We start from the raw sequence: 21,973 nt of genomic DNA, 5'->3' as shown, positions 1-21,973 counted from the left end.
AAGAATTCTTAATTGTAGGAAATTAATCTTCTTTTATAGTTGAGAAGGATCTTCAGCTTAGGTCTGCGATCGATCTGGGATTTTAGATGCTTTATTGTGACTTTGACACATGTCATGCTGTGATTTACTTTTTGATTGGAGGAAAACTCTTGTATTTTGGGAGAAGTACCTCAGAATGAACCTCTCATTAGATTGTTAAATGTATGAATTTGATCAATGCTTGATAGTTTCGAAATTAATCAAGTATGGTACAACATATACACACACATACGTATATAAATATATATATATATATATATATATATATTTATATATATATTTCAAGCTGAAACATGCAACTTTTTTGTGGCTCATAAACTAAGCCGAATTTGGTGAATCACATGGAAAGAATGCTGGCCGGCCCTTGAGCTTTCTGCTGCAATTTATTAATTTTTGACTAATTAATTAATCCCTTATAAATCGTACACTATGTGCCTAAGGTAGGCACTTTGAAGGTTGAACAACTGATAAAGAAAAGAAAAATGTCCCAGGGATTAATATGGGCAGCTCATACTAAAGTAGGGCTACCTAACAAGTTAGACAACGATATGTGTAGAAGCTAGTGACTCAAAACAATGTATTAAAAAAAATATTCGCTTGACTTTCTTAATTATATGATTGATTATTGATGATTATATTATTACTTAACTGTTGATTAACATGCATATTTTTTATTGATGACACGTCACATATTTTATAAATTTAGTTTAACAAGTTGATATGCCCAGTGTTACTAAGTTTACATGGAAATAGAAACTTCCACGTGTATTCCTTATTTTGCATGTATTTTAGGTCTTATGCATGTATGGTAGGCCTTTTTTCTTTTCATTTTCGTTTTAGAGTTTTTCTTTAAATAGCCCATGGTACATATTGAGAAACAGAAAATCGTTTAGTTTGTAATTTCTTTATATAGAGTCTCATCACTTGGCAAGCCAAAGCACAAACAAGAAGATATATAAAGGTCAAGATATGGAGATTGGTGATACAAGAGAGAATATTGTAAGGATTAGGTGATTTATCTGTAGAATTTTGTTTCCTTGAAATAAAATTTTTGATGAAAAATAAGGTGATAAACCAATTGAAATAAGAAGAGAGGATATTTGTCCTTCTTACATGTTAATAAATTACAAATACATGGACACATCTACTGCCTACGGTCGCCAAACTTACCTACGTGTGGTCGCAAGCTCAGGAATCGCCATACTATGTATCCTACAAAATTACAAATACATACAGCACATCTACTACCTATGCTGTTGCAGAAACTGGGATCTCTCAGATCTAAATTGTTGGTAAAGCGGGACGACCTTTATCTGGAAACAGAAGGAGCTTATCTAATGCAAGCTTTTATGATCCAACTAAATTCTGAAAAAAAGATGTAGGCTCAATTTTTAATTTTATAGGAAAAATAGCATGTGAGCCAATGTACTTGTAAAAGTAATAATTAATAACTTTCCGTCACTGCTATGTTCTGCTCGGACGCACAATGCCTCAAGTGACGTGATGTCCTACTTTCATCCTCAGCAACAATGACTCCCAAAGTAACCTTCTCTTTGTCCAAACTGTGGACTAACCACTGGAGGGTTTTAAAGACCTTCCCGCCTTCGTGCTGCACAACCCAGAAATTTCAACAGAACGAATCAGACTACCACGAAATGTCTCTTCAGAGTAAGATGCACGCCATGACCAAAATTTATGAGAGCATGAATTTAGTTCCTGCCGAGAGTAACAATCGGACAACCATTACATGGGCTAGGAGGAGATGGCAACTAGTGAGAGGGAGAACTTGAAGTGATTCCTGAGAAAAACGCTTGAAATGCTTCTTGAGAGAAGTGCTTGAAATGCTTCCTGAAGAAGCATGTGCTTCTAAAAAACACTTCCATGCTTTCTGTGTTCCGTGAATGTTTTTTTTTTTTTTTTTTTTTTTCTTTTTACATTTCCTGACAATCATTGTCATTAGAAGTGCTTTGGGTTACTTGAAAACACATTTAGCTATTCTAAAATGACATACAAAATCTGTCATATTCTTCCAAAATCACATTCCCTCCAACTTGTGTATTGTGATTTACACTTTTTTGTTCAAAGATGTATCACGACATACATAGTAACAATTACTCAGATACATTGATGATGATAGAGAAAAAAATTTAGTAAATTTTACATATCAGAAAATTAGAGCAGTTTCATTGCCTAAGAGATATTGCTGACATCACTCTCTGAAGGCTCCAGCTGAACCTCTGATTCAACCTGAATCTGGGAGGGTTCCGGCTGGGAAGATTCAACCACACTTGGCGCCGAGGCTTCGGTTGTCTCTGGTTTGAACTTGCTGATATAGTAACTAAGTGATGGCCCAGAGTACTCTACCTTCTGCACCACCGGAGGTGAGTTCTTACCTACTTGGAGGAGTATTGATGAAGCTGCAGCAACAGCAATGAGGGCAACCCCAGCTGTGATTGCTGCTGTGTTCTCAGCTCCATCGGCAGAAGACCCTGCAGTTCCAGAGCTTATTACGCTTTCTGCTACGTAAACTGCAGGCTGGAGAACGTAGACAAGTTACGAAAGTTGACACACTATAACGTGAAATATACTCAAGTCTCGAGCAAATAAGAGAGGAAAAGAGAAAAAACAACCAAACCCTCTGAACAGATAGCCACAATATTCATTAGTAGGTTTTAAACATCTCTTTGGAGGGTATGGTTAATGAACTTTGTACACTTTGCCTTGCCCTCTGAATTGTGCACGCTATCATGTATCATCGCTCAACTGAAGCTCTGGATAACTTCATAGAGTTTTTTTTTTTTTTTTTTTCCTTTCATAATTGTCAGCAGTGGCGGAGCCAGAATTTTTTGTGAGGATGGGCCTCTTACAAAGGTTCTTAAAAAACATGCATCAAAGGTAATTAAAATTCCATAATATATATGCATCGATAATATTTCATTCACAAAAATTTTACGAACGATCTTAACTCTCATGTAAGTGTAGAATAGAGAGGAAACAATAGAGAATTAAAGAAATATGAGACTTATTTGTTGACGACATTTCGGATTTGGATGATAAAATGTATGAGATTTCAAAAAGAAAGGGGAAAGTTTTGAAGTCTGGCTGCATTGTAAAAGATGATTGTTTCTTAATTTTTATGACTAAAACTGAACTATTACTCTTCAAAGAAAGGTGAATTGTTGCTTTGATTTTAAATGCTATTAATTTGTATTAGGGAGATAGATAAAATATTAAATTCAATTGTGAAATGGACCGATGGGGTTATGTTTGGAATTTGAAAAGCAAGGCTTCAAGCAAATGAAAGATGCATACTTTCCAAATGCATAAAAGTCAGGATAGGCCTCGGCCATCCCTAGTCTCATGGTGCCTCCGCCAGTGATTGTCAGTTATAATCGTTCTGTCCAGTACATTCAATGTTTTTTCGGTATTCAGATAAGAAATAAACACCGATTTATCAAAGAAAAAACAAAAAGGAAAAAGAACGCAATAATTCTAACCTCCACAGAATATATGTTTGTCTGTCCAGCAGTGTCCTTCTCAACGTATCCAGTCCAACCCCGATTGCGGGGTGGAAACGTCCCAGAAATTTTTGTCTTCTCACCAGCCAACCATTCCACGCTCACTTTTCCAACCTATTCACATCACGATAAAAATATCAAAATATATTTGTTTAATTATCCTTTTTTGTCAAGTAGAATGCAGCTAGGTATACTTAGTGTTACCGATAAACATTGATTGACCCTAGAAACCAACCGCTCTTTAATTGTCAGGTTTTCGTTCCCAGTCAGATTTGTTTTTCATGAGAAAGACAGACTCGTGTGAGGAAGAAGGATGAGGACACCACAGCTTGGAACAATGGTACCTCAAGAATAGTTTCAACATTTGTGGTTCTGAGAGTTTTACTCCAATATGTTTTGATTTCTGAACAGATAGTTGGTAATATTTTCCCATCCACAGATACAGGCAAAAATTTTCCAGACACATTGCAACAATTTCTTGCTGTGTATGGGCTTCCGCTGGTGGCAGAGATTTACAAACTTTCTTCCAGTACAATGAACGATGCAAAGGGAGACTTAGACAGTATACCAATAGCATCAAGGCACGGGTGAGGTGAATCATAACAGGATTTTAACAAGGAATACTTGCTCATTAAGGTTCCAATTATGCTACAAAAACAACTAAAAGTGCTTCAAATCCAGATTCAATCAAAGAGCAGTTGAGTCGTTTCTTCCCTTCAGGAATTCACTCTTCAAACTGCCTAGATGCCATGAGGATACGCGGTAGACAAGTCCATGAAAAGAATACAAAGACCAAGCAAAAATCTTCATTTGTTTGTCTTTCAGAATTCAAACATATTGTTTTGCAATGTGATTGAAGTCCAACTAGATATAGTAAAACCTAATCCTAAATTAGCGTCTAAGGCAGCAACAAGTCTCCCCAATTACTACAGAAAACATAACTAGAAGTGAAAGAATTACAGGGGAAAATCACTAACTAATTATAGTTAAACTTAATCCTAAATTAGGGTCTCTCTTTACTCAGGTATCCAATCCAGTAATCTGGTATTACCAAATAGCCCATCACTGCAAAAAGCTCCAACATTGATGGGTTAAATTCAAGACTTTTGCTTGCCAATTAATTAAACACTTAATTTTAAGTCACAAAAATAAGCATATCCAACTTTAAGATCAAACCCATTAACAATCTTACACCAAACACCTAAGGTAGAGTTTATATACATACATACATAATTACATACGTGATACAGACAGATATATGTACATATATATATATATATATATATATAGAGAGAGAGAGAGAGAGAGAGAGAGAGAGGGTTACCTCCTTGTCAGGAGCACATTCTTCCACATTACAGTCAGCATCTTCAGTGGAAGCTCTAACTAGTGTGAGATGGTTAACTTTTTGAAGTTTTCTGGAGAAGAAGAAGCTCCTTTGTGTAGGAAATGTACATGTGAATGTGTTTGCTGCTGCAATCACAGCTTGTGCTGCGGTTGCCATTGTTTGCAGAAGCAGAATAACACTCGATAGACTCAGCAGAAATCAGAGATTATGGTGGAGAGGGAGAGAGGATATTTTTGTACTTGCGGATTGGGTGTCCTTTGCGTTGTGTTGGAGGTTTGGTGGATTTTGAGATGGCTACGTGGCAACTCATCTTTTTTTGTCTTTTTTGTTTTAAAAAAAAAAAGGAAATACTATAATTACAATTATAAGTTTCAGTGATCTTAAAATCGTATACGCCAAAATTTAATCTCGGAATGACAAAATTAGGAATTTTTTTAATAATATGTAATTGATTTAGGGTATTTACTTTTATCCATAGTCATTTAAAGAATTTTGATTGTTTGTCATATAAAATTAAGTATTAAAAATATACTTGTAATTTTTTCTTGACTTTACCTTTGGTGATTTGAAATGAAATATTTGCAGTTTATTCCATCTTATAATAAAAAAATTATGCTTTCTTTTGAACATTAAATTGAAATTCAATTGTGTTCATCCAAATTCAAGTTGCATTGTGCCCCTAATTTGATCAATAAAAATAGAATTCTGAAGAGTAATTTGCAATGGCACTTGAAAAAAGGTCATAAATAGATGAAATGTTTCGTGAAAATTTAAATTAATTTGGACTTCCAATTTGTTGGAGAGAAAATCGTTTAGGGTTTATGATTTTGGGTTTAGCGATGTGAGCTCTTTGTTGTAGTGTGAATTATAATCGCCTAAGTTTTATTCAGATTTCAGGTCAACCCGTTTTACTTCATACCACTCAAAAGTGGTAGTGTTAGAATATAATCTTTGACTCTGAATTCTTCCAACATCTGATGTAGATAGACAATCTTTCAAGCAATACGTTTTTGAAGGCATATACCGCAGCCGTTATATAGTGAATGTAAGTAAATGCATGTACCGTCGCCAAATTCGTAAGTTACTGAGTTTTGAGAAAATTTGATTTGTTTTGTCACCAAGAAATCAGAGAAAATTTATCAAAAAAATAAAGACAGAAGGCAGAAAAATAGAAAAGAAATACGTATATTATATGTAATAGAAACCAACAGTACATAATCAAACACTGCATTCCATCGAAGAAGACGGCACTCTCAACGATATTAACGTCTACGCGCTTGTTAATAAAGGGCCACTCGAACTGCAGAGGCTCCAAAAGTTGCATCCACACGTCTGCGAATGCCAATATACGAGAGGACGTTTATGACAGATCGATAATGTCTTCATAGATCGATCACATGAAGACATGATCGATTGTTTACAACCTCAAATCCCACTTTCTGCAGTCGCCACACCAGTCTCATGTTACACCGTACGCACACTTCATCCCATTATGCAATCCGCTCACGAATTCACACCCCACGCCCTCCCCCGGTCTGAAACTGATGTCACCCTTAGTCGCGAAAATCTCTAAACCTAAGTTTTCGTCTTTGTGAAGCTGAAATATTTCTTAAGCTTCTTCAACATACTTGGCCGCTTAGCTAATGTTTTTTCAGTTCCCTTTTGCTCGCCTGCAAACCAAAACTCACTTTCACATAAAAGAAAAGCCTGAAGAACGGACAACAGAAAAAGAAAATCACCGGGTAGATGAAACATGTAAAAAAAGCCTACACACTTACAATACAAGCGGATAGAAATGTATTTGGACAATACACGAAATGAAATTCATTGAGAACCATATTCACACCACAACAACAACAACAACAACAACAAAGCCTTTTCCCACTAAGTGGGGTCGGCTATATGAATCCTAGAACGCCATTGCGCTCGGTTTTGTGTCATGTCCTCCGTTAGATCCAAGTACTCTAAGTCTTTTCTTAGAGTCTCTTCCAAAGTTTTCCTAGGTCTTCCTCTACCCCTTCGGCCCTGAACCTCTGTCCCGTAGTCACATCTTTGAACCGGAGCGTCAGTCGGCCTTCTTTGCCCATGTCCAAATCACCGGAACCGATTTTCTCTCATCTTTCCTTCAATTTCGGCTACTCCTACTTTACCTCGGATATCCTCATGCCCAATCTTATCCTTTCTCGTGTGCCCACACATCCCACGAAGCATCCTCATCTCCGCTACACCCATTTTGTGTACGTGTTGATGCTTCACCGTCCAACATTCTGTGCCATACAACATCGTTGGCCTTATTGTCATCCTATAAAATTTTCCCTTGAGCTTCAGTGGCCTACGACGGTCACATAACACGCCGGATGCACTCTTACACTTCATCCATCCAGCTCGTCTTCTATGGTTGAGATCTCCATCTAATTCTCCGTTCTCTTGCAAGATAGATCCTAGGTAGCGAAAACGGTCGCTTTTTGTGATCTTCGCTAGATTGCTCCGGTCATTAGTGTGGATAAGTATATAAATGAATAGAGATAGGAAAGCAAACACAAGATGTACGTGGTTCACCCAGATTGGCTACGTCCACGGAATAGAAGAGTTCTCATTAATTGTGAAGGGTTTACACAAGTACATAGGTTCAAGCTCTCATTTAGTGAGTACAAGTGAATGATTTAGTACAAATGACATTAGGAAATATTGTGAGAGGATGATCTCGTAATCACGAAACTTCTAAGTATCGGAGTGTGGTATCGTCTTGACTTGCCTTATCTGTCTCATAGGTAGATGTGGCATCTTCTCTGGAAGTACTCTTCCTCCATCCAGGGGTGGTATCTTTAACTGGTGGAGATGCACAAGGTAATGTATCAATTTCACTTGAAGCTTACTTGTAGTTTCAGGCTTGGTCAAGCGCAATACAAACCATGTAGTAGGAGTCCCCCAAGTCGCCGAGCTAAGGGATCTGCTGAAAGAGGTGACAGACAAGGTAAGCAATCAGAGCTCCGGCTGATTGTTCACCTTCTCCCCATCTTGCAGCAGCATGAAGGATAAAGAGAAGAAAAATGAGAAGAGATGATATGGGATACTTTTGCTTTTGAAGAAGTAACTTTCCACAGGCTTATTCTTGAACTGAGCTGGAGGGTTTTCTGGTTTCCTCCAGAGCCGACTGAAGAATTTGAGGGTCAAAACAAGTCCATCAAATCTAGAGTACGTTCGACCCTGCTGATATGGGATACTTTTGCTTTTGACAGAGTAATGGATGTATCGGCACGTGTGCTGTTACGCTTGTCTCCACATGCTTCCTTGTATCCTTCGTACTTGCCCTATCTGTTCCTCAAGCAGATGCGGTATCTTCCCTGGAAACATAAGATGTTGAAGATGAGTACTCGAGAGCAATGCCAGGTAAGTAATCAGGTAAGGGGTTCCAGGCAGTCAGTTCCTGGCTGGAAGCTTGATTCCAAGTGCTGACTGATTGCTCTCTTTCTTCTTGTCTTGCAGGTAAAAACAAGGCCAAAGGAAAAGACAGGGAAAAAGCATGATATGGGATACTCTTGCTTTTAACCCTGATGATATGAGATATTCTTGCTCTAGTATAGCTTCTTTGCAGAGGTATTATCGGGGGGAAAGAAAGCTGAATATTTCGAAAGGCTTCGTTGGGAGTGCCCTCTCAGATATGAGGAAGGGTTGCGCATTTTTGCAGGTCTGCCTGTCCGTTGGGGATGGAGGTCGACATATATAGGAGTCTCCCTAACAAGTAGTAATGCTATTCCTTTACCCTGCTTGGTCATTGCACGGTAGTGGGAGCTGTCAGCTTCACATGTTTTAACTCTGTCAGAGCACTTTGAAAAAGTGGTCTGTGGTATCTGGCTCTCGAGAAGTCTTCGACAGAATGCCCATAATTTCCGCAAAGCTGAGTGTGCGTGTGACAGGTGCTGACAAGGCTAGAAAAGTAGGTGCCTCTTCGATTTCTGAGATCGGCCCTCGTGGTCTCTGAGCAGCCCAGCTTTTGAGAAAGCAAGCGTCTCTTCGATTGATTCGGAGAACGATGCATCTTCGATTTTTAAGAAAGCAATCATGCTGGGGGTCTGGCTCTCGAGATTCGGGGAGCAGTGTCACTTCGATTTTTGAGAAAGTAATCATGTTGGGAGTCTGGCTCTTGAGATTCGGAGGACGGTGCCTCTTCGATTTTGGAGCAAGCAATCTTGTTGGGAGTGTTTTCTCGAATGTGAGTAAAGGTTGGGCATGTTTGCTAGTCTACCTTGCCACGAAGCACAGAGGTTGACACACAGGGATTTTCCAATTATCCAGTAATGGTACTGTTCCTTTACCCTCTCTTCGATTTTTGAGAAAGTAGTCATGTTGGGAGTCTGGCTCTCGAGATTCGGAGGACGGTGCCTCTTCGATTTTGGAGCAAGCAATCTTATTGGGAGTGTTTTCTCGAGTGTGAGTAAAGGTTGGGCATGTTTGCTAGTCTACCTTGCCACGAAGCACAGAGGTTGACACACAGGGACTTTCCAATTATCCAGCAGTGGTACTGTTCCTTTACCCTTGTGGGTAATAATATGGTAGCTAGACCTTCAAAATTTATGGGTCTAAACTTTGTTAGTGCTGTTTCTTTGCTATTCTTTTACCTTTCTTGGTCAGAGCGATGTAGTGGGAGCTGCAAGCTTTACGTGCTCAATTTTGGCAGAGAACTTTGGCAAAGTTATCTGTGGTACCCATGAGCTATTGTTGCGTGTGGGAAGTGGGTGATTGAACAGTAAGATTCATGTGTTTTCTACTTCCTCAGAAGTCTTCGACAAAATGCCCATAATTTCCGCAAAGCTGAGTGTGCGTGTGACAGGTGCTGACAAGGCTGGAAAAGTAGGTGCCTCTTCGATTTCTGAGATCGGCCCTCGTGGTCTCTGAGGAGCCCAGCTTTTGAGAAAGCGAGCGCCTCTTCGATTTCTGAGATCGGCCTTCGTGGTCTTTGAGCAGCCTAACTTTTGAGAAAGCAAACGCCTCTTCGATTTCTGAGATCAACCCTCGTGGTCTCTAAGCAGCCCAACTTTTGAGAAAGCAAACGCCTCTTCGATTTCTGAGCAGGCGCCTCTTCGATTTCTGAAGCTCCGTCGAGTGCAGATTTTTATAGGGGCTGGCATTAAGTTCCAAAGCACACTTGAATCTCCACCAGTAGAAGCTCCATTCTCGCACTTCTAAGATCTTGATTTGTCCAACCTCTTCTCTCTTCAACACCTTTGAAAATGTCTGGCCCCTCCGACCGTCGTTTTGACTTGAACCTTGTTGAAGAGGCAGCCCCGCCTTCTCCAGACAACATATGGCGCCCATCCTTCGTCTCCCCTACTGGTCCTCTTACCGTTGGGGATTCCGTGATGAAGAATGATATGACTGCTGCGATGGTGGCCAGGAACCTTCTCACTCCCAAAGATAACAGACTACTTTCCAAACGGTCTGATGAGTTAGCTGTTAAGGATTCGCTGGCTCTCAGTGTTCAGTGTGCATGTTCTGTGTCTAATATGGCCCAACGCCTATTTGCTCGAACCCGCCAAGTTGAATCATTGGCGGCTGAGGTGATGAGTCTCAAACAGGAGATTAGAGGGCTCAAGCATGAGAATAAACAGTTGCACCGGCTCGCACATGACTATGCTATAAACATGAAGAGGAAGCTTGACCAGATGAAGGAAACTGATGGTCAGGTTTTACTTGATCATCAGAGATTTGTGGGTTTGTTCCAAAGGCATTTATTGCCTTCGTCTTCTGGGGCTGTACCGCGTAATGAAGCTCCAAATGATCAACCTCTGATGCCTCCTCCTTCTAGGGTTCTGTCCAGTACTGAGGCTCCGAATGATCCCCCTCCGGTGCCTTCTCTTTCTGGGGCTCTACCGACTGCTGAGACTTCTCCTAAGCAACCCTTGTGAAGGCTCCCTCTTGTTTGTTTATTTTGACTCATGTATATGTACATATTTGTAGCTTATCGGAGATATCAATAAATAAGTTTTCCTTCATTTCAACGTATTGTGTTAAATACACCAAAACCTTCTTCGCTAAGTTCTTTGAATTTTCTTTTGTTGAAGCTTGTATGTTGAAGCTTTCTGAGTGGAGCATGTAGGTTGGGGTAGTGTTCCCTTAATTTCCCGAGTGAGGAAAACTTCTCGGTTGGAGACTTGGAAAATCCAAGTTACTGAGTGGGATCGGCTATATGAATCTTAGAACGCCATTGTGCTCGGTCCTGTGTCATGTCCTTCGTTAGATCCAAGTACTCTAAGTCTTTTCTTAGAGTCTCTTCCAAAGTTTTCCTAGGTCTTCATCTACCCCTTCGGCCCTGAACCTCTGTCCCATAGTCGCATCTTCTAATCGGAGCGTCAGTAGGCCTTCGTTGCACATGTCCAAACCACCGTAACCGATTTTCTCTCATCTTGCCTTCAATTTCGGCTACTCCTACTTTACCCCGGATATCCTCATTCTTAATCTTATCCTTTCTCGTGTGCCCACACATCCAACGAAGCATCCTCATCTCCGCTACACCCATTTTGTGTATGTGTTGATGCTTCACCGCCCAACATTCTGTGCCATACAGCATCGCTGGCCTTATTGCCGTCCTATAAAATTTTCCCTTGAGCTTCAGTGGCATACGGCGGTCACACAACACGCCGGATGCACTCTTCCACTTCATCCATCCAGCTTGTATTCTATGGTTGAGATCTCCATCTAATTCTCCGTTCTTTTGCAAGATAGATCCTAGGTAACGAAAACAGTCGCTCTTTGGTATTTCTTGATCTCCGATCCTCACCCCTAACTCGTTTTGGCCTCCATTTGCACTGAACTTGCACTCCATATATTCTGTCTTTGATCGGCTTAGGCGAAGACCTTTAGATTCCAACACTTCTCTCCAAAGGTTAAGCTTTGCATTTACCCCTTCCTGAATTTCATCTATCAACACTATATCGTCTGCGAAAAGCATACACCAAGGAATATCATCTTGAATATGTCCTGTTAACTCATCCATTACCAACGCAAAAAGGTAAGGACTTAAAGATGAGCCTTGATGTAATCCTACAGTTATGGGAAAGCTTTCGGTTTGTCCTTCATGAGTTCTTACGGCAGTCTTTGCTCCTTCATACATATCCTTTATAGCTTGGATATATGCTACTCGTACTCCTTTCTTCTCTAAAATCCTCCAAAGAATGTCTTTTGGGACCCTATCATACGCTTTTTCCAAATCTATAAAGACCATGTGTAAATCCTTTTTCCCATCTCTATATCTTTCCATCAATCTTCGTAAGAGATAGATTGCCTCCATGGTTGAGCGCCCTGGCATGAACCCGAATTGGTTGTCCGAAACCCGTGTCTCTTGCCTCAATCTATGCTCAATGACTCTCTCCCAGAGCTTCATTGTATGACTCATTAGCTTAATACCCCTATAGTTCATGCAATTTTGTACGTCGCCCTTATTCTTGTAGATAGGCACCAAAGTGCTCGTTCGCCACTCATTTGGCATCTTCTTCGTTTTCAAAATCCTATTAAAAAGGTCAGTGAGCCATGTTATACCTGTCTCTCCCAAAACTTTCCACACTTTGATTGGTATATCGTCTGGGCCTACTGCTTTTCTATGCTTCATCTTCTTCAAAGCTACAACCACTTCTTCCTTCCGGATTCGACGATAAAAAGAGTAGTTTCTACACTCTTCTGAGTTACTCAACTCCCCTAAAGAAGCACTCCTTTCATGCCCTTCATTGAAAAGATTATGAAAATAACCTTTCCATCTGTCTTTAACCGCGTTCTCTGTAGCAAGAACCTTTCCATCCTCATCTTTGATGCACATCACTTGGTTTAGGTCATTTGTCTTCTTTTCCCTTGCTCTAGCTAATTTATAGATATCCAACTCTCCTTCTTTGGTATCTAGTCGCTTATACATATCGTCATAAGCCGCTAACTTAGCTTCTCTCACAGCTCTCTTCGCTTCTTGCTTCGCTTTTCTATACCTTTCACCATTTTCATCGGTCATATCCTTGTATAAGGCTTTACAACATTCCTTCTTAGCCTTCACCTTTGTTTGTACCTCCTCATTCCACCACCAAGATTCCTTTTGGTGTGGGGCAAAGCCTTTGGACTCTCCTAATACCTCTTTTGCTACTTTTCGAATACAACTAGCCATGGAATCCCACATTTGGCTAGCTTCCCTCTCTCTATCCCACACACACTGGGTGATTACTTTCTCTTTGAAAATGGCTTGTTTTTCTTCTTTTAGATTCCACCATCTAGTCCTTGGGCACTTCCAAGTCTTGTTCTTTTGTCTCACTCTTTTGATATGTACATCCATCACCAACAAGCGATGTTGATTAGCCACGCTCTCTCCTGGTATAACTTTGCAATCCTTACAAGTTATACGATCCCCTTTCCTCATTAGGAGAAAATCTATTTGTGTTTTTGACGACCCACTCTTGTAGGTGATCACATGTTCTTCTCTCTTCTTAAAGAAGGTATTGGCTAAGAAAAGATCATATGCCATTGCAAAATCCAAGATAGCTTCCCCATCCTCGTTTCTCTCCCCAAAACCATGGCCACCATGGAAACCTCCATAGTTGCCTGTCTCCCTGCCCACGTGTCCATTTAAATCTCCTCCTATAAATAACTTCTCCGTCTGAGCAATTCCTTGCACCAAGTCTCCAAGGTCTTCCCAAAATTTCTCCTTCGAACTCGTATCCAACCCTACTTGAGGTGCGTACGCACTAATCACATTGATAAGTTCTTGTCCTATTACAATCTTGATTGCCATGATTCTATCTCCTACCCTCTTGACATCTACAACATCTTGTGTCAAGGTCTTGTCCACGATGATGCCAACACCGTTTCTCGTTCTATTTGTGCCCGAATACCAAAGTTTAAACCCTGAGTTTTCTAGATCCTTTGCCTTACTACCAACCCACTTAGTTTCTTGTAGGCACATAATATTTATCCTTCTCCTCACCATAACTTCCACTACTTCCATAGATTTTCCCGTTAAGGTTCCTATATTCCACGTTCCTAAACGCATTTTGCTCTCTTGAACTCTACCCTTATGTCCTAGCTTCTTCACCCTCCCCCGTCTAATAGGATCAAAGTACTTCTTTTGTGTGTCCCGTGTAAAGTTGATAGGAGCATATGCTCCCAAACAACTTTGAGTGGAGTCGTTCGAAAAGAAGTTTCTATGGCCCCCTTGCTCATTTAACACTGCATCCGGGTGCCGATGGAGATACAGCGACCCTTGCTCATTTATCACTGTGCTCGGGCCACACAGCGCGCCACTTACGGGTGACGCCCTAGCTTTAGCGCGATTTTGTTCTGGATTCATTTTCATAAGGATTCGACGTGATCATGGAGTGCCGGCTGTCGACTACTTGACGCCCTCCCCCTCCTCCTTTATCCGGGCTTGGGACCGGCAATGTAAGATACATAGGCGGAGTTAACCATATTCACACCAACCAAACAAAAAAACAAAACAAAGAACAAGAGGGTCTCCACAGCGTCACTTGTGCTGTCAAGCAGCACTCCATGCATCTCGTATTTAACTGAAACTTTTTCATTTACTTATTTGTATATGCATTACATAATGTGGGAAAACTGTCAAATATGAAATATTAAGGATATGTATGGAGCAACTTCATGACCTGAAGATGTTGCATAAACCAAAGAATGGGACGCAGAAGCAAGAAATACAACATGAAATTGCACAAGAAAAATAAAAGAGCTAAAACAGCAACGAGACTGAAGACAAAAAACTATTGATACCCACACCAAAATATCCACCAACTTTCATCAGCTACCTCTTGACCTCCGATTACATAATAAAGACATGCCCCGAATATAGTCAACGATTTAAACTATTAGCTCCTTAAAGATCATCTCCAACCCTTGGGATAAAAGCTAAACTTTTTAGCTCAGAAACAGATTTTCTACTCTAACCATTCTTGTTTAAAATTTTAGCCCTAGATTATTAAATAATGAACTTAGACTATTTTTTTTCTTAAATTAAGAAAAAAATTATGTAGACTATCGTAAATTAATTTTATGAACATTTTAATATAAAAATATTTAAATTCCGATAAATATTGAAAAATCACTAAATCGATACATAAAACTCATAAAACACTATAAAAGAATATGAAAATCATGATAGAGATGTATAAACATAAAATACATGAAACACATAACACATGTGAAGCACATACAAAACACATGTGAAGGACATACAAAACACATGGTAGAGATAAAGCACACATAGAACACATGTAAAACACATGACACACATGAGAAAAGTGAGTTTTGTGTGGATGTTTGAACAAATACATAGGTATTTATAGAGTTTTTGGGTGAATTTTGAGTTAAATAATTTTTGTTAATTATTTTAGCAGTTGGATTTAAATTTCAACCGTCAGATCTTTTTTTTACCGTTAGATTTGATTATATCCGATCTCAACCGTTGGATTCAACGTATTTTAAAATTACATTTTTTTATAAAACAAAATTTAAATCTGGACCGTTGGTTATCCAACGGTCCAAATATATCAGTCGTCCAGTGCAAATTAAAGCTATTGGGCTCCTGCAAGTGGTCAACAGCTGTTGTGACAATGGACCCCCCCTATGTCAAGCGCTGAAGGCTTGATGCCACGTGGGGCAATGGGGGCGAGTGGGTGGGCTGCGGCTGGGCTTGTTTCCGGAGAGTCCACTCGCATTTGGACTAATTTTTAGAGGGAATTTGACTTTTAGCTTTTAACCTGCAAATTTGGCTTAGGTTGAGTAAACCTAAAATTTGGCTTTTAGCCTGGAGTTGGGTTTGGTCTAAATGGAAATTTGAAACTCGATGCTACCATTCCAAGAGATTACTTTCATGACTATCCTTTGTCACAATTACCAATCAATCAGTACTCCACTCACAAATTCCAGAATAAAAAGAAGAAATATGAGTCTTCAACATAGGCAGGATCACGGTTAAGAGACTCGTTCCACAGGATAGACACAAGAAGTTTTGTATAACTGTTCAAACGGGTCAGTTTTCTACCATTGCCTAAGGTTTTCAGGCACTGTTCTCCAAAACTTACAGCCCCCTTTATACATTTACCACTCAGAGTGACTGCTCCAGTCTCTCTAGATGTAGGAGACTCATCTTTATGATCCCGCAGTATGGAAATTAAACAGAAAGAAGCAAGAGCTCCTCCATTAGACAGATACCTCTACTCCCATTCACGGTCAAGAACTGTAGCTATAATTTAGCTTGGGATAAATAGCAAACTACAAGTGATGTCTCATAGCTATGGGAAAATGAACCTGATTGGTGATCACGACTTCAGTACTAGGACTCCCAAAATGGTCACTCGTTAAAACTTCATCCGTATCAAGTTACCTTTTATGTTCACGGTTCACCCAACCCAAACTCAGCCTAAAGTACCATGATTACTCCCATCTACCCGAGCTTTGAAGATCACAATATCAGGCTTATGCCACCTTTAGATGAATCAACTGAGAAAGTCAAGGCACAAAATTTCCATTGAAAAGCATACATCACCGACTGCTCATCACATAACTAAAACGGTATAGGATCAGTCAAAAGATGAGGCATCCAAGGAGACAAGTAAAAACAGAAAATAACTTGGGGTTTTTTTGTTCTTCCTATAAAGTCATTATCAGATAACAAAATACACTTGCTGGACTGTAATGCAGTGCAATCAAAAGGACTATAGAAATGTGAATTAAACATGAGAGCTAAACAGCACAGTTACCATCAGTTACAATATCTGGAGGAGATCCAACGGAACCCAGCAGCTTAGGCCTGCTTGTCCAGTACTGTTGAAACCTCTGCCTTGCGTATTCCATGTAGTCAAAGTCAATTTCATTCACATGTTCCTGAAAAATGAAAAACCAAATGCAGAGACAAAATTAAATGCAGCCACATGAAGGCATTGCAACCCATTATGTAACCTTGATCACCGTTAAAAATTAGAACAACGGCCTGACATTGACATGATAGCTTATAGGATAAACCATCAATATGGCAAGTCTCAACAGGAGCCGGCATGCTAAGATATGAAAAAGAAACTAGATTACCAATAAAATTAAAAAATCAGAGAAACAAGGCATTTAAAGAAAATAAAGAAAAACATATTAAGAACCTAAGGGGTTAGCTGTCATTCTGGAAGTCACAGTGGCAATAGGTTTCTATGATAATAAGGTTCTATCCATGAAACTATGTTGAAACGATGAGTACCGATATTATTCCCCATAAGCCCCAAAAAAGATGGCTTGCAAGAGTATAGTTCTCAACATCTTGAACCAGCTGCTCCACTTCGCTGTGAGTAGGTTGATTGCCTGCATACAAATCCCACAATTCAGAGAATATCAAATAAATCCTTCCAATTTCTTGAGAGAGGTTACAACATAATCTAATAAATAATATTACCTGAAGAACTCAGGTACAAACAAACAAACCGCCGACACTCCTCCAAACCTGTTGTGACAGGTCAAGATATAGAATGGCACAGAAGGAAATAATACAAGATAAACACAAAAGCATGTGCCAGAACAGATGACAAACCAGGATATTTGCTGTAGTCCAAAATATGAGGTGTATCAGTGTGATAGTCAGCTGCCATCTCACAGAAATGATTTGCTATGTCAAATTGTACAGCATTATAACTTGCATACTCATAATCCTGGCAGGAAAGTTAAATATAATATCAGAACAAAAGAATCTTCCCACTCTTGTTCATGCCCCCATCGCACATTGTCGATGCCATAATTGGATATACCAATAAACATGGTGCTGAATTAGCTTCCCAAGAAATGAAAAGAAAAAAAGAAAGAAAAGAACAGAACTTTCTTCGCACAATCAAATTCATACTCTTCTAGTCAATAATCCTTCCAACGAAACATCATATAGGATGACGTTTAAACTTTAAACCTATATACATCCATATAAAAACTGATATACTATCTCCATATGATTAATGATAATCTCAATCCTAATCTTTTTTTAATTTTTTCTGGGTATTGTTAGCAGTTGGAATTATATGGTGAAATTCACAGATACAAGCTATTTGAAATACTTTTCATCCTTTCTACCAATGGCATCTGCCATACTACAATTAGAAATCATCTAAGCAAAATACACTCTTATAACTAGGTATTTCGTTGTTGCATAGTAATGAAAACATCTTAACTATTTACTAAAGTAAAAACTAAAAGATCAAATGAAAATAAGATTTTGACTCCAAAATTCAGATGAGAAAATCAAAAAATTGAAATTAAAAGCAGAATGAGAAACTTACAATTATGGTTATTGATTTACTCTTTTCCTCAAGCATTATGTTACCATACTGTAAATCATTGTGGCAAAAACCCATACGTTGATGAGGCCCTGAGAGCTCCCTCTCCAGTAACGGGATTTCGTTTTCAATAGAATCCAGCTGAAAGGAATTAGCTTCTTCTGGGGTACACAATCTCTTGGCCGTACTGAGCCAATTTCTGGAACATTTACAAAGAAATGATTGAAGCTATAACAACAGTCGGAACATTAATTCATGCGACAATTTATTCTCACTTAATTTAGACACATGGTATAATCTCAATCTTTCAGAGAATAGTCCAGCAGAAACAAAGAAATGTACCGCAATCTATCCCAGAGGGTGACAACCTTTGGACCAGGCATATCAAGTTCATGGAACTCCTTCAATTTCGAAGCTATAAGAGCAGATGTATCTGGATCACGTAGATCACATGCTGAGAGTGTCTGAAAATTTACAAGTGAAAGAGATAAAATCAGGAAAGGAACAAAAAAGTGCTTCCATAGTTTAAGGAGCTACAGAACTCTTTAATTGACTTCTTTATGCAATTTATCCATGTAACCCAAGATATGAAATAGATGCGTTCATCTTTCTCATACATAACCACCACTAAAAGGAATTGTAAAATGCAAAGTGGAATTAATCGCTTGCTGAAGAAAATTATTATTATTTACTAAAGTTGATATTGAGCTAGAGAAGGTAGTCATAAAACACTCGACATGACAATTTAGCATGACATTCTCATGCACCAGAAATAAACTGAGCATTAATAGAAAGAAGAACATGGTGCATATAATATACTCCTAACCCCAAGCAGAAATGGTGGAAGAATATTTTGTGTTCTCAAGAAATGCACCAGTAAGGAACCATCCAAAGCAACTTCCTTTATATATTGTTTTAAATGCGAATTATGAGATTGCTAGCGAACGACAGCAAGATAAGTAAAAATGAAAGTACCCGTGCGTGGATGAACGCTTCAATTCGGCCATTTGGAAAACGCCCAAGCAAACGAGGTCCCTGACCATTCTTTGACATGTGTTCAAATGTTCGGATCTCATTATCCCTGTCAAAGAACACCTCGACACCCTCACCATAAATCCTAACCACAACTTTATGTGAAAGTTCCCCTGTCCTTGATGGCCACTTTATTTCAAAAACCTCATTTGTCATTGCACCCTTGAGAGGGATCACCTGCAGTGCCTTTGAATCCACCACGTCATCCCACTGGGAAGCCAATGATTGTAGAATCTCCCTAGCTTCTGCTGGAATACGATCTTCTCTGTTGACTATGGCATTTTCCATGGCGCCCATAATAAACGATTATGCTGCGCTTCCACACCACAACGATGAATATTACCCAAGCAACCTAATATCCTGGTGTGGAAATGTTCCAAGAAGAATAAGCAAGGAATTTAACATGACTAAGGCCAACAAATTTAACCAATAACTGTAAGATTGCTAATGATCACGAAATTCCGAACCCCATTGCGGTAATCAGCAAGACGGTAAGCAGGCAAGTAAAAAAGGGGCATAATTAGCACACCATTGCGGTCTAAACCTAACAGACAAAAATCGATTTTGACATCAAATTACACAACAATTTGTGTCCATCACTTACGATTCTAAGACATTCAATTCCATAAGTAAACATTACAAAAAGTAAAATGCTTGGAATTTGGAAGCCGCCCCAGATATTTCAAGAAGCAAGAAACCATCTACCACATTGAAAGTTTTCCAAAATTCTATCTTGGCTAAGGATTAAGGATCTGTAACATGCAATAATACTCACAATTCTGAAACTTGCCAATATAGTTGAAGGGGAAAATTCCATTTCCTCAAACAAAACAAACAGAAAATAATCCCATATTCACATGCAGCATGCAAGATGCAACTTTCTCATTCATTTCTAAGCAATCCAGTCACCAATTCCCGGTTGCCAAACACAGCACAATCGCAGGAATTGGCGCGAAAGGGAATCCGACCCCGATTCTCCAGAACCAAATTAAAATCAAAATAAAATAAAACGACAATTTGTTATTTTGGTTGCATGCAAACTATTGGTGACGATAGAACGATAATAATACCTGGAAAGGAAGGAGAACCGGACCGCCGGACCGGAAGGAAGGCGGAGGAGAGGAACAGCACGAGAAGAGGGCTCGGAATGTGGGTGATAAGGGCAGGAGAGCCGCGTCGTCGTGCGGTTTCGGGGAGGAAGGCAATGGCGGTGGAATTGAAGCGGGAGTGGAGGGTGGTGGTTTTGTTGGTAATATTTTGGGATTCGAGCACGGGTGAGTTGGCAGAGGAATTTGGGCCGTTGGCTGTCAGCAAGGAAAGGTTTTGGGTAAAGAGCATTTCTTTGGGAATAATCGATGAAAATGCGTGTTCGACCCGAGTGCCCACGTGTGGATGACCAACTGCCGACATAGAAGTAATGCTATTGTTTTTGTACTATATTTTTATACCATCTTAGGTAGTATTTGATGTGAACAGTCATATCATTTAAATTAATGAGATTTTTAAATTTGGTTCATTATTTAATAAACTAATAAATAAGAAAAACTAGTCAATTCAATGATGTTTATAGTATACGAGGAGTCTTTCTCATTTATTTCTTTAGGTTTTGCAAATTTTTCAAATGATGTGCTGTCCACATCAGATGACACCTAAGATGATATAGAAATTTGGTATAAAAACATGGTATAAATAGTATTACTCGCTGAAATGTGATTACGGGTTTCTTGCTAACTATGTCATCAATTTAATGAATATTTAAATAATTTATTAGACAAAATGAGTAAATTAATACAATATTAAAATTTTAGGGGGGTAATGTGAGAAAATTGAAACCTTGTGACCCATTTTTGAAATTTAGTTAGCCCTATGTTTTATGTGAAATTATCACTTAATATTATGTTCTCATATTTTTCACTGATAAGTGAGATGTCTCATATTTAAATCTGGTTGACGAGTTTGATACACTTTTATTCCCTCATCTCTTGGTGTTGCTTTGGAGTATTTTGATTCGGGTACAAAAATTCATGTGCTATTTGATTCAGTCTAGTTCTACTTTAATTTTTAAGGAAAACTAAAGAAAAGTTCTCAAAAACTTTAGTTTTAATGAAAATGACAAAATAAAGGTGTAAGTGAATAGTACTATGAGTGACTTTTCAAGGTAAAAATGTCATTTTCGTTAAAAATGAACAGTACCCGAAGTGTTGTATTAAGATTCCCAAATTGTTATTAACACCCGTTTTATTCTTTTTTATTAGAGGTATTCGGTTGCCACCAACTCTTAAGCACACCCATTAGCATTGACTGCATGGGATCGAAAGATTTTCGGTCTGAAAATAGGTTTGATTGGCTTCACCTATGAAAATTTCAACCAATTTACAAATTAAAATATCCTATTTTCGTGCATCTTAACGTTTGGTAGTATTTAAATTTTGAATATTTAAAAATAGAATTATTTTTAAACATGGCTCATATTAATAATATTAGCAGAGAGCACACACTTTGTGTGTGTGAATAATTTCTCTTAATAAGTGCAATTTTTTTTTCTATACTATTATTAAGAGGAGTCTCCTTGTCAACTTTTTTCCTTTTTTTTCCTTATTTTGTCCTCCTTATGTAAATATTGTGTATCAAAAATGTTATTAAGAGAAGCCTCCTTGTCAACTTTTTCCCCCTTTTTTTCCTATTTTTTCCTCCTTATGTAAATATTGTGTATCCAAAGTGAGGGTAAAATTGGAAAAAATAAGCATATGATT

General features: G+C 38.8%; 3 protein-coding genes across 3 annotated transcripts; 1 reads left to right on the top strand and 2 right to left on the bottom strand.

Annotated features, from left to right (window-relative positions):
• Positions 1-2,032: 2,032 nt before the first annotated feature.
• On the bottom strand, positions 2,033-5,140 carry LOC126629635 (protein MAINTENANCE OF PSII UNDER HIGH LIGHT 1-like). Its single transcript, XM_050299720.1, has 3 exons — positions 4,882-5,140; positions 3,537-3,671; positions 2,033-2,574 (listed from the first exon to the last, which is right to left on the bottom strand). Exons 1-3 carry the CDS (start codon positions 5,056-5,058, stop codon positions 2,230-2,232), a joined length of 657 nt encoding a protein of 218 aa, XP_050155677.1. The 5' UTR covers positions 5,059-5,140; the 3' UTR covers positions 2,033-2,229.
• A 931-nt stretch (positions 5,141-6,071) lies between these two features.
• LOC126629633 (probable choline kinase 2) lies at positions 6,072-20,529 on the bottom strand. The gene is made up of 9 exons (XM_050299718.1): positions 20,291-20,529; positions 19,164-19,580; positions 18,531-18,652; positions 18,192-18,387; positions 17,459-17,576; positions 17,324-17,371; positions 17,132-17,232; positions 16,647-16,770; positions 6,072-6,572 (listed from the first exon to the last, which is right to left on the bottom strand). The coding sequence occupies exons 2-9, from the start codon at positions 19,515-19,517 to the stop codon at positions 6,478-6,480; spliced, it is 1,158 nt and encodes a 385-aa protein (XP_050155675.1). The 5' UTR covers positions 19,518-19,580; positions 20,291-20,529; the 3' UTR covers positions 6,072-6,477.
• On the top strand, positions 8,708-10,901 carry LOC126629634 (uncharacterized). Its single transcript, XM_050299719.1, has 2 exons — positions 8,708-8,819; positions 9,734-10,901. Exon 2 carries the CDS (start codon positions 10,134-10,136, stop codon positions 10,806-10,808), a length of 675 nt encoding a protein of 224 aa, XP_050155676.1. The 5' UTR covers positions 8,708-8,819; positions 9,734-10,133; the 3' UTR covers positions 10,809-10,901.
• Positions 20,530-21,973: the final 1,444 nt, after the last annotated feature.

The sequence above is a fragment of the Malus sylvestris genome, chromosome 7 (assembly GCF_916048215.2).
Source record: "Malus sylvestris chromosome 7, drMalSylv7.2, whole genome shotgun sequence".
Lineage (NCBI taxonomy): Eukaryota > Viridiplantae > Streptophyta > Magnoliopsida > Rosales > Rosaceae > Malus > Malus sylvestris.
Note: the sequence above shows the minus strand (reverse complement) of the source record. Positions and strands in the feature narration are given on the sequence as shown.

What these genes read in the sequence shown, in the direction of transcription:
- LOC126629635 (XM_050299720.1), bottom strand. Translation starts at nt 5,058, where the DNA reads ATGGCAACCGCAGCACAAGCTGTGATTGCAGCAGCAAACACATTCACA. An exon ending in AATGTGCTCCTGACAAGGAG is followed by an intron (nt 3,672 to 4,881) that starts GTAACCCTCTCT and finishes TGATGTGAATAG; the next exon opens with GTTGGAAAAGTGAGCGTGGA. An exon ending in CAAACATATATTCTGTGGAG is followed by an intron (nt 2,575 to 3,536) that starts GTTAGAATTATT and finishes TACGTTCTCCAG; the next exon opens with CCTGCAGTTTACGTAGCAGA.
- LOC126629634 (XM_050299719.1), top strand. Translation starts at nt 10,134, where the DNA reads ATGTCTGGCCCCTCCGACCGTCGTTTTGACTTGAACCTTGTTGAAGAG.
- LOC126629633 (XM_050299718.1), bottom strand. Translation starts at nt 19,517, where the DNA reads ATGGGCGCCATGGAAAATGCCATAGTCAACAGAGAAGATCGTATTCCA. An exon ending in GTAAATCAATAACCATAATT is followed by an intron (nt 17,577 to 18,191) that starts GTAAGTTTCTCA and finishes CTTTCCTGCCAG; the next exon opens with GATTATGAGTATGCAAGTTA. An exon ending in TTTGTACCTGAGTTCTTCAG is followed by an intron (nt 17,233 to 17,323) that starts GTAATATTATTT and finishes ATTTGTATGCAG; the next exon opens with GCAATCAACCTACTCACAGC.